The sequence below is a fragment of the Ailuropoda melanoleuca genome, chromosome X (genome assembly GCF_002007445.2).
Source record: "Ailuropoda melanoleuca isolate Jingjing chromosome X, ASM200744v2, whole genome shotgun sequence".
Classification (NCBI taxonomy): domain Eukaryota; kingdom Metazoa; phylum Chordata; class Mammalia; order Carnivora; family Ursidae; genus Ailuropoda; species Ailuropoda melanoleuca.
Window position 1 is genome coordinate 30,918,046 of NC_048238.1, and position 12,506 is coordinate 30,930,551.

The window sequence follows — 12,506 nt, forward strand, 5'->3', positions numbered from 1 at the left end:
CATGGCTATTGGACAGTGCAGAACATTTCGTCATCACAGAAGGTTGTATTTGAAAGCATTGGTTTAGATCTTTCCTGGTGTTTACCCTTACTTTTCCTGACGCTGTGGCCCAGGTTCTGCTCTGTGGCACAGGTTAGTCAATCTACAGTGGCTTGGTTGCTCTGAAGCTCTCATTGGTCCTCCTCTATGTTTGCCCAAAACTCTTGAAAATAAGGGAGAATTGCTAAATTTTTTAACTTTTTTCTTTTTTCTACCAACCTTTGTCCTTCAGGGATATGCAACCTTTGGGTAAATGTTTCGCAGTGGTTATTCTGAATTTATAATCATTCTTACAGGAAGGCAGGATGATCATTCAAGGTTTGAAAGAGAGGATGTTTGAGTGACACCTGCCCCATAAACATTTTTGTCTACCAACACTGACTGGGGGATTGAATTCTTCATCAGAATATCATTTTTCAATTTGAGGTATTCCTCTGTTTGAGTGATGACAACTAGGAAAACAAAGTGGCATATATCACAAAACTTTCCAAGATTACCCTCTTCCTTAGATAGCTCAGTGGTTTCACAGTGATAGCTCTCATTTCTTGTTCTCTCTCTGTATCACTGAGTTTCCGTGTAAGAGATAAATCTTATATTCTTTAGTTCTGTTGCGAGGATGAGACATGGGTGGAGACATCATGGAACCTCTGAATTTTGCATTCTGAGTAATTACAGGGCTACCTTATTTTATATAAATTGTGAAGATATGAGTTATGAGAAAGCAAGTCCAGTATCATTTCCCGCATACAATTGGCAATTAGAGAAGGCAGGGAATGACTCTCAGCTCTGTGAATTTGGCACACAGTGTTTTAGAAAATAAGTGTTATGAGAGGGAAAAAGGTCTCACAATTAAAACGAAAAGAGACAATTAAGGGCTGAGATCAGTACATCAAATTATCTTGACAGTTACCAACATCATCGTCATTTGTGACATCAGGTATTCTCGAATGAAGCTGACAGTCGTGCTCTGTGTTAAACCTCTCCTACCCCTCCCATCTTCCACTCCTCTTATCCCTGACTTTGGGACCCAGCACTAGACCCAGTGACAGTCAAGACTCAATACTCAGTGACTAAGGATTTTCATCTGTCATGATGACATTTTAGCTCAGTCATCCTGCAAGTGGAGTGCTCTGAATAGATTCTCATCCCTGCTGTCTCCGAGCTCCCTCACACTTCGCTTTCTTTCCCTTCCTATCTCTCCTCTAGGATCCCTATAGTTACATAAGTTTTCTGTGTTTTTTAGGGCTTCCTTTCCCTTTGTACTTTCTTCATAGTATGAATATGTCCCTCTCTAGGGCACTGTTCCTTATATAGCCTTTCCTTTGGATCTGGATGTGGCTCTAGAGGTGATGCTTGCTGGAAGCCTTGCTCCCTGGGTGGATTTTTTTAGATGGTCTTTTTCTGTTAAAAATGGCTGCTACTTTGAACTTCATATTATATGAGTTTACCATTTCCCCTTATGCAGAGTAATAATCTCTGGACGTTGCTATCAGCCAGTCTCATCGTGTATTCTATACTCTACTCCTCTAATTTTCTGAGTGATTTCAGTATTCATGTGGAGGTCCACCCAGAATCCTGGCCTCCCATTTCCTTGTCTTCACGTTTCCATTGATCTCCTCCTCCATTCCCTCAGCTTCTTCCATTGGGAATCCATCTCCATCCATCCCAGATGAGGATGACAGTTTGGGAAACATACTTTTTGATACTATTTGACTTTAAAATATGTATTTGTATTTGATGAACAAAACCTAAAACTTAAAAGATAAGATAGTAACCTAAAAATAATATAAAAACTGTTAAAATACGTATGATAGAAAATACTGATTTATATTAATACTCAAAATAGGAACAAAAAGATAAACCAGAAGAGGAAAAAATTAATGGGACAGACTATAACTAGCTGCTGATGATTAATAATGACAAATTCTAGGGGAAGTAAGATCAAGCAAAATTGTTTTAAGGACTGATACATGAAAGCAGGTAGTATTTATACATGAAATATATCTTTGTTCAATTCACTCCTTGACACCTATGTGTTGGTGTCGTTGCAGAAATAGAATATCATGGGAATGAGTTGCTTGCTCTGATATGTCAAAATAAAGAAACATTCATGAACATAAAACATGCTATAGTATTTTTTGCTTCTCTATTATGAGGCTAGTCTATTTATAAAAGATTCTATGACAAGAGATAGAATTGTCAGTGGTATGGCCAGTGTCTCGGTCTGTTCAGGTTCTAGTAACAAAATACCACAGACTGAGTAGTTTGTAAACAACACAAATTTATGTATCGCGGTTCTGAAGGCTGGAAGTCCAGGCTTATGGCAGTAGCGTGGTAGAGTGAGGGTCCTCTTCTGGGTTGCAGACTTCTTGATGTGTCCTCACCTGGCGGAAGGGGTTAGGGATTTCTGTGGGGTCTCTGATAAGGCACTAATCCCAATCATGAGGGTTCTACCCTCATGGCCAAAGCACCTCCCAAAGGCCCTGCCTCTTAATATTATCATCTTTGGGGGTTAGGATTTCAACATGAATTTTGAGGGGATGCTTTCAGACCACAGCAGCCAACTAATGTTAAATAAAAACAAAATGAGTGGCAGCGGGTGGCTCAGTCGGTTAAGTGCCTGCCTTTGGCTCAGGTCATGATCCCAGGGTCCTGGGATCGAGCCCCACATCAGGCTCCCAGCTTGGTGGGGAGCCAGCTTCTCCCTCTCCCTGCCCCCTGCTTGTTCTCTCTCTCTCTATCCATCAAACAAATAAACAAACAAACAAAAAACCAAAATGAAAATCCAAATGTTTTGCCTAGTAGAGTGATATGCAGGGCCGGAACTCTAAGTATAGCCTTTCTTTTATTAACTATTCATTTTATTTTAAATTTTCAGATTGTCAGGGCGCCTGGGTGGCGCAGTCGTTAAGCGCCTGCCTTCGGCTCAGGGCGTGATCCCAGCGTTCTGGGATCAAGCCCCACGTCAGGCTCCTCCGTTAGGAGCCTGCTTCTTCCTCTCCCACTCCCCCTGCTTGTGTTCCCTCTCTTGCTGGCTGTCTCTGTCAAATATATAAATAAAATCTTTAAAAAAATTTTTTTCTGATTGTCAGCATCAGGTTTATGAGTATAGCAAAGCACTAGGTGTATGTACCTCTGAAACCATCATTGTTTTCAAGATCTTGGAAACTTAGATATGTCAGTGATGCTATTATTCTTCTCTTTCCTACATTTAAAACATTTGCCATTCTTATCTATTATATTCCTCCTTGCACCTCCAGAAACTTACCAAGAAACCATAGAGCAATAGCTGTTGCAGGATCAGTATTTTAAAATTATTTGAAACATAAATAATGTTAGGGTTTTTTTTGTTTTTTTTTTTAAGATTTTATTTATTTATTTGCCAGAGAGAGAGACAGCCAGCGAGAGAGGGAACACAAGCAGGGGGAGAGGGAGAGGAAGAAGCAGGCTCCCAGCAGAGCAGGGAGCCTGATGCGGGGCTTGATCCCAAGACCCTGGGAATCATGCCCTGAGCCGAAGGCAGACGCTTAGCGACTGAGCCACCCAGGAGCCCCAATGTTAGGTTTTAATAAAAAATATATAGTTAATGGGTCAAAAAATGAATTTTAATTTTAATCATTTTCATATTTTATAATTTAAAATGTTGTAATAGATTTTACATATGTAAATATTTTACCTTTGCATTCAGTTGTAGTTTCAGTTCTTTTATACATTAATTTTATTTTTTATAATTTAAAAATTTTTAATAAATTATGTAATTTATAAAATTCACAATTTGATTTCCAAAGTTGATATTTGGGGCCACAGCCACTTCTAAATCCTACACACACATCCTTACCCTGGTTCTTTAGTTTTTAATTGATGAGCCCACAGGGAGGAAATTAACAGGATTCAAAGGTTTAGGCCATTTCAATTTTCAAGTGAGCTGTTCGTCACAGACATCCATCTAAAAGATGGAGAATGTTAGGTAGGAAGAATAGTTAAGCTGTTGAATCTCAATAAATAGAATAATCTCATGTAAGACCTAAAACAGTAGAGTCTCTTCAATCATTTTGCAAAAACAGAGTCTTTTATTTTTTACTTCTCTAGAACCTTGAGGTCATCACATGATAGGGGTCTGGGGGAATGCCTGGAAACCTTTGTATTGACTTCTCCCTCCTTTATTTTTTAAGAAATAATTTATTGAGAGGAAATTTATATAACATAAAATGAACCATTTTTAAAGTAAACAATTCAGTGGCATTTACTGCCTTTACGGTATGATATAACCATTCCTTCTGTCCCATTTCAAAACATTTCAGTCACTGCAAAGCAAAACCCTTTACTTATTAAAGCAGTTTCTCCTCACCTATCTTTCCACTAGCCACTGACAGCCACCAATCTGCATTCAGTCTCTATGGATCTGTCTCTTCTGGATTATTTCATATGAAAGGAATTATACAGTTTGTGATCATTTGTGTCTTTCACTTAGCACAATGTTTTGGTTTTTCATTTTTATTGTGGTAGAAAACATGTAACATAAAATTTGCCATCCTAACTATTTTAAGTGTTAGATTTTAGTACTCACATTGTTGTGAAACAGATCTCCAGAACTTGTTCATCTTGCAGATCTGAAACTCTATACCCATTTAAAAATACTCCCCTTTTCCCCTCTCCCCTGAAACGTGGGCAACAACCATTCTTCTTTGTGTTTCTATAAACTTGACTATTTTAGATGCCCCATACTAGGTGGAATCATATAGTATTTTTCTTTTGGTGACTGGATTATTTCTCTTAACATAATGTCCTCAAAGATCATTCATGTTGTAGAATATGACAGGATTGCCTTTGTTTTTAAGCCTAAATAATATACCAGATTTTGTTTATCCATTCATCTACGGACATTTGTTTTGCTTCTGCCTCTCAGCTATTTTGAATAGTAATATTATGGAGATAGCTGTACAAATATCTCTTCAAGACCCTGCTTTCAGATCTTTTAAATACATACCTAAAAGCGGGATTGCTGAATTAAATGGTAGCTCTATTTTTAATTTCTTGAGGAAACTCCATACTGTGTTTTCCATATTGCTGGCACCATTTTACTGTCCCACCAATACTGTAAAGGATTCCAGTTTCTTCACATTCACACCAACACTTATTATTTTCTGGGTTTTTGATTATAGCCATGATAGTGGGTCTGAGGTGATATCTTATTGTGATTTTGATTTGCATCCCTCTGATTTGTGTTGTCAAGTATCTTTTCATATGCTTGTTGGCCATCTGTATATCATCTTTGGGGAACCATCCACTCAAGTCCTTTGCCCTTTCTAAAATTGAATTATGATTTTTTTTATTGTTGAGCTGTAGTTCTTTGTATATTCTGGTTATTAATCCCTTATCAAATAAATGGTTTGCAATCATTTCTCAATTTCATAGGTTGCCTTTTCACTCTGTTGATTGTTTACTTTGATGAACAGATATTTTAGTGTTTGATGTAGTCCCATTTGTCTATATTTACTTTTGTTGCCTGTATTTTGGTGTCATATCTAAGAAATCATAGACAACTCTAAAGTTACGAAGCTTTCCTGTAGGTTTTCTTCTTCAAGTTTTATAGTTTTAGGTCTTATGTTTAGGTTTTTCATCGAGTTTGAGTCAATTTTTGTATGTGGTATGAGATAAGGGCCTGGTGCCCTTATAAAAAATTAATTGTAGGTGTATGGTTTGTTTCTGGACACTCTGTTCCATTTGTCTACAATTCTGATGCCACTATTACACTGTTTAGATTACTGTAGCTTTATAGTAAGTTTTGAAATTGAGAAGTATGAGTTCTTCACCTTTGTTCTTTTTTCAGATTGTTTTGGCTATTTGAAGCCTTAATATTTCTTACGAATTTAATTGTTACCCTATCCCCTTTTGCAAAAATGGCCATTGTAATTCCGATAGGGATTGCCATGAATTGTAGATTGCTTAGTGTAGTACTGACATCTCAACAATACTGAATCTTCCAATCAGGGAATAGTAGATGTCTTTCCATTTATGTAGAATGTTAATTTCTTTCAACAATGTATTGTAGTTTTCATTGTACAAGTTTGTCACAACATGGACACATTTATTTCTAGGTATTTTATTCTTTTGGATCTTATCTTATTTTTTTTTAATTAATTAATTATTCATTTTGGAGAGGGAGAGAGTGCAAGCAAGCACCCATGAGCAATGGGAAGGGCAGAGGGAGAAGGAGAGAAGCAGACTCCCCATTGAGTGTGGAGCTCGATGTGGGGCTTTGAGCCCGACATGGGGCTTGACCTTTTGACCTGAGATCATGACCTGAGCCAAGATCAAGAGTTGGATGCCTAACCGACTGAGACACCCAGACACCCATTGCATCTTATTTTAAATGAAACTGTTTTCTTATTTTATTTTTCAGAGTTCATTGCTAGTGTGTAGAAACACTTAATTTTTGCTTGTTGACCTTGTACGTTACAATTTCCCTGAATTCATTTATTAGCTCTATCAATTTCTTTGTGGGTTCTTTGTGATTTTCTCTATACAGGATCATTTCATCTGCAAATGTATATAGTCTTCATCCTACCTTTCCAATCCGACTGCCTTGTATCCATCCTCTTTTTTTGGCCCAATTGTTCTGCCTAGAACTTATACTACATTATTCAATGACATTGGCAGAAAGAGGACGTCCTTACATTGTTCCTGATCTCAGGGGGAAGGCTTTCAGTATTTCACCCTAAAATATGATGTTAACTGTGCGTTTTTCGTAAGTGTTCCTTAGTGTGTTGAGGAAGTCCTCTTCTATTCTTAGTGTTCTGAGTGCTTTTATTATGAAAGGATGTATGATTTTGTCAGTTTTTTTTTTCTGTATCAATTGGCATCACCATTTTTTCTTCAATCAGTTAACGTGGAGTATTTTATATATATGTGTGTGTGTATATATATGTACACACACATACATGCACACATATAGTTTTAAATATGGAATACTTCATAAATTTTTCTGTAGTCATTGCACAGGGGCCACTCTAATCTTCTCTGAACCATTCCAACTTCAGTGTATGTGCTGCTGAAACAAGCACATTTATTGATTGATTTTTGTATGTTGAACTGCCTTTTCATTCCTGGGGTAAACTGCACTTGGTCATGGTGTATAATGCTTATAACATGCTGATAGATTTGGTTTGCTAGTATTTTCTTAAGGATTATATTGTCTACATTCATGAGGGATATTGATCTGTAATTTTTTTTTTCTTATAGTGTCTTCATCTGTCTGATACCATAGTAATGTTGATCTTATAGAATAGGTTAGGAAGTTTTTTTCCATTTTCTATTTTTGGAAGAATTTGTGAAGTATTGCTGTTAATTCTTTAAATAATATGGTAGGATTCGCCAGTGACACCATCTGGTCCTGAAATTTCTCTTTTGGCGGGGCTTGTTGATTCATTATTCACTTCTCTAAGTCTGTGCATAATTTATATTTCTTCTTTGATCAGTTTTGATAATTTATGTTTTTCTACGAATCTGTCGATTTCATCTAGATTATTTACTTTTGGTATACAAATTCTCGATAAAATTCTCTTTGAGTCTTCCTCTTCTTTTTGTATGGTTGATAGTAATATCCATGTTCCATTTTTTTTTTTCTTTTGACCAGGAGTCGTCTAATCTTTAATTTATTAACAAATACAAATATTAACAGAAATTTGTTTATGAATATGCACAATTTATTATTATTTTTATTTTTTATCGTGTTCTGTTAGTCACTGTACAATACATCATTGGTTTTTGATGTAGTGTTCTATGATTCATTGTTTGCATATAACACCCAGTGCTCCATGCAGTATGTGCATACCCATCACCACATTCATTTTTTGTATTAATTATTCATTTCTTATTTTCTGTTCCTTTTCCTGTCTGGCTTAAAGTTTTGTACTTTAAAAAAAATCTTCAAAGAACCAACTTTTAATGTCATTGATTTTTATTATTTCTGTCTCTGTTGATATTCTCGTTTTTTTCATACATCATTTTCTTGTTTCTCTTTCTCCCTTTTTCTGTTGTTTAGCTCTATGAGCAATTTTTAAAAAAGATTTTATTTCTTTACTTGAAACAGAGAGAGGGTGCAAGCAAGCAAGAGTAGGGAGGGGGCAGAGGTAAAGGGAGAAGAAGACTCCCTGCTGAGCAGGGAGCCCATTGCGGGGTTTAATCCCAGGACCCCACGATCATGACCTGAGCCAAAGGCAGACGCTTAACTGACTGAGCCACCTAGGCCCCCGTCTATGAGCATATTTAAGACAGTGGATTTAAAGTTTTTGTCTAGTAAGTCCAGTGCCTGGACTTCCTCTCTGATGGTTTCTGTCATTTAGTTTTTCCTTTGACTGAGTCATGCTTTCTTATTTCTTGATATGCATTGTGGGTTTTTTTGTTGAAAAGTGAATATTTGAATGTTATTATGTGGTAACTCTGGAAATCTGATTTTATCTGTTCTTGATTATTGAAGGCAGCAATCATCCATTTGTTTAGTGACTTATCCAAATTAGTTTTTGCAAAGAATATATTCCTTCTCTGTGTGTTCACTAAAATCTCTGCTCCCTTCGCTTATGTTCAGCTAATGTTTTGATAGAGATTTCCTTGTGCATTGACTCTGTCCCAGTCACTTACTCAGCATTTATAACTCTGTTCTGGCCTTTACATGCTTCTTGCATTTAGCCTACAGATCAGACAAAGGAGATATCTTAGAATCTCCTCAGGTCTTTCTTGATCACATGTCCTTCCTTAGGCATGGTTTTGGCTTTCTAGATTCTCCAGCACACATTTGTGCTTTTGAATGCTCTTATTTCCCAAAGAAACTCTCTCCCCGGCTTTTCTTTCCAGGGGTTAATCTGCTTGCATGTCTCAGCCATAATCTTCTGTCCCACATGGCTGCAAGTTGTTTGTTTGCCTGACAGTATTTTTGGGCAGTGTCCACTAATTTTCTGACCTCATTGATTTTGAAGTCGGGCCAAACAAAGACAAGGACCTTACATCAGTCCTTCAGGTGACCCCAGGAGCTTAGAACAAATACAATGACTTGTGAATAAGGTCTGCTGTGTTTCATCCAAAACCAGATACCAGAGTTTCACACTGACCTCCATCTTCAAGACGGAAGATGAGTCAGAAAGGGAGAGGCTCAGGGGCGAGTAAACGTACCACAAAGCTTCCCTACCGTTTTAAAGTTGTCTTTTTCTTGAGTCAGTGTTAACTTGGTTGCTGTGAACCTTTGACTATTTTCCAGAGTTCTAACAAAGTTGGTCCTGTCAACTTTTGCTTGTTTTTCAGTGTTTCTGTGGAGGGATGGGCATTTGGATTTGGATTTCCATTATTTGGCTGATGTGATCCCCTCCTTTCCTTTTGTTGTGGGCCCTAAACACCAAGAGTAACTCTTTTTCTTCTCTTTGATGCAAGATTTTATTTTTGTCAAGGCTGAACCACAGTTTTCATTTTAAAATGAGAGGCTAGCACTATATAATTTCCAAGATGTTATGAATCTCTAGGTGTTCATTCTTCTATGACTAATCTTGTTAGCTGCCTATATTGTTAGTCTGTTTTAGATTTTAAGGCCAGATGTATTAAAATCAGAGCTAAGGAATTAGGTTTAACTTCTTTTCGTTTCATTTGTTTTAAAAGTTATGGTGCAGTAAAATGGTCTTTTTGTTACATGAATATTGGCAAATCGTACAATTGTATAGCAAATACAAAAATCAATATAGAGAACACTTTATCCCCTCCTTTAAATTTTTTTTTTTTTTTTACTTGTTTGCAGTCAGCCTTTCCCCCAGTTCCGGTTCATAACAAATACTGATCTCATTTTGTTTGTATAATTTTGCCTTTTCACTTATATATCATATTAAATGAAATCTGAAGATAGGTTGCCTTTTCAGTCTGGCTTCTCTTAGTTAGAATAATGCATCTGCTTTTTATCCATATTATATATGGAACACTGGTACATTACATTTTATTGTTGAGAAGTATTCTTTTATGTGGATTTACATACGTTTATTGTCCATTCGCTGTTTGGTGGGAATTTGGCTTATGTTTTTCGTAATTATGAATAAGGCCACTATAAACATTTACATGCAAGTGTTCATTTCTTTTTGGTAAACACCTAGAATTAGGAATTGGGGGCTTTATGTTAAGTGCATATTTAATTTTCTAAGACAGTGGGAAAATATTTTTCATGACTATGAAATTGTGCATTCCTATCAACAATGTATAAATGGTTTAGGTGCTCACATCTTTAAAAGTTCTTGGTAATGTCATTTTTGTTTAATTGTGATATGTGTGAAGTATTCTTTCCTGTGAATCAATTTACATTTCCCTAATGTGTGATGATGTTAAACATCATTTCTTGTGGTATTATGTACATTTTTTCTTAGTTTGTCTTTTCACATCTTTTACTTGGTTTTTCATTAGGAACTTTGCTTTTTATTGATTTTGTGTGTTCTTTTATATATTTTGTATACAAGTTGGAGTTTTTGGTCAAAAATGTGTTTTTGGCTTCTAATTTTATTTATTAAACATTATCTGTAACAGGACAGATGTTTTTGATTTTGTTAAAGTATAGTTTAATCATTTTTTCTTTTGTAGATGATTCATTTGGTATTGTATTTAAGAAATCTTTGCCTAAGCAATGATTGCAAAGATTTTTCTCCTAAATGGTTTATAGTTTTAGGTTTTATATTTAGGTCTTTGGTCCATTTTGAATCAATAGGAATTATTTTTATTTTTTTAAAAATTTTTTATTTTTTTAAAGATTTTATTTATTTATTTGACAGAGAGAGAGACAGCCAGCGAGAGAGGGAACACAGGCAGGGGGAGCGGGAGAGGAAGAAGCAGGCTCCCAGCGGAGGAGCCTGATGTGGGGCTCAACCCCATAACGCCAGGATCACGCCCTGAGCCGAAGGCAGACGCTTAATGACTGAGCCACCCAGGCGCCCCAATAGGAACTATTTTTAAAATTTATTTTTATTTTTGAGAATTAGTTTCAGATTCATGAAAAGTAAATCAGGTTTTATTTTGGGAAAAAAAGTTTTTTCAGCATCACAAGATAAGTTCTTTTTGAAAATGTCTTTTTCTAAATTGTTGTTTTGCTAGATCCGTAGTGTCTCATTAGATCTCCAGAACTTATTCTTCTTGTATAATTGAAACTTTGTACCTCTTGACCAGTATCTCTCCATATCTCCCTCTTTGTAGCGCCTAGTAACCACCATTCTGTTTTCTGCTTCTATGAGTTTGACTATTTAGATTCCACATATAAGTGAGATCATATATTATTTGTCTTTTTGTATCTAGTTTATTTCACTAAGCATAATATCCTGCAGGTTCATCTGTATTTTTGCAAATGGCCAAATTTCCTTCTATTTTCAAAGCTGAAAAATATCTCATTATATGTATATACCACATTTTCTTTATTCATTTATCCTTTGGTGGACATTTAGGTTATTTCCATGTCTTGACTATTGTGAATAATGCTTCAACGAACATAGGAGTACAGGTATGTCTTTGAGATCCTTATTTCAGTTCCTTTGGGTAAATATCCAGAGATGAGATTGCTGGGTAATATGGTAGTTCTGGTAACAATACTATACTTTATACTTGAAATTTATTAATAGGGTGGATCCTGTGTATTCTCACAATGAGGTGGAGAGTAACTGTGAGATGATATGTTAATTAGCTTGATTGTGGTGTTACTTCATTATGATATGTGTATTGAATCTTCAAGTTGTACACTTTATATACAACAAAAATAGTATCACAAATTTCTTATAGCAAAACTAACCACAGGTGTAATGTATTTTTTTGTCTGTCAGGTGAGAACGTATGACTTCAGCATTCAGGTTCAAATTAATTTCTTCAGAGCTTCAGAACTTTACACTCAATATCGTTTGTCACATTCTTCTATGATTCCAAAGACAACACCACTTATTCGACCGTGTTATGTTCAAGCTACTGGTATGTAATGTGAAACATTCACATGGTGTGCCCATACCAAATATTTACACTTAAGCAGCTAAAAGTTTAAAAATTCAGAATGATATTTACTTTTTAAAAAGAAAGTAAAACTATGATATGATTTCTATGTGTGTGACTTAAATTGTGCCTGTGAGAATGAATTTTGAGAAATAGTGTAACCAAACCAACATGAAGTTCACTCCTTGAGTTACAGAAACTGTACCAGGTGTAGTTGTCGTACAAAGACAACTTTATTGAGACAATCACAGGCAATGGCTTCGAAAGCCATGACTACCTGACATCAGGTGAAGATATACCTTTTGTTTAGGGTTAGATGAATATTTATTTATTTCCGTTTTTTTATTTTTAATTAATTAGTTAATTAAAATTTTTTTTTAGAGAAAGAATGTGAATAGTGGGGGAGGGGCAGTGAGGGAATCTGGAGCAGGCTCCAAGCTCAGCATGGAGTCCAATGTGGGGCTTGATCTCACTACCCT

At 36.0% G+C, this 12,506-nt stretch overlaps 1 protein-coding gene and 1 non-coding gene across 2 annotated transcripts in view; one reads left to right on the top strand and one right to left on the bottom strand.

Annotated features, from left to right (window-relative positions):
- Positions 1–12,506, top strand: part of CFAP47 (cilia and flagella associated protein 47) — a 484,475-nt gene that overhangs the window by 94,589 nt on the left and 377,380 nt on the right. The window contains exon 22 of the mRNA XM_034649559.1: positions 11,868–12,009. Within this exon, the coding sequence (XP_034505450.1) occupies positions 11,868–12,009 (142 nt within the window). The remainder of the gene's footprint in view (positions 1–11,867; positions 12,010–12,506) is intronic.
- LOC117797541 lies at positions 6,997–7,103 on the bottom strand. Its single transcript, XR_004622554.1, has one exon. It is a non-coding gene; the product is annotated as a U6 spliceosomal RNA (small nuclear RNA).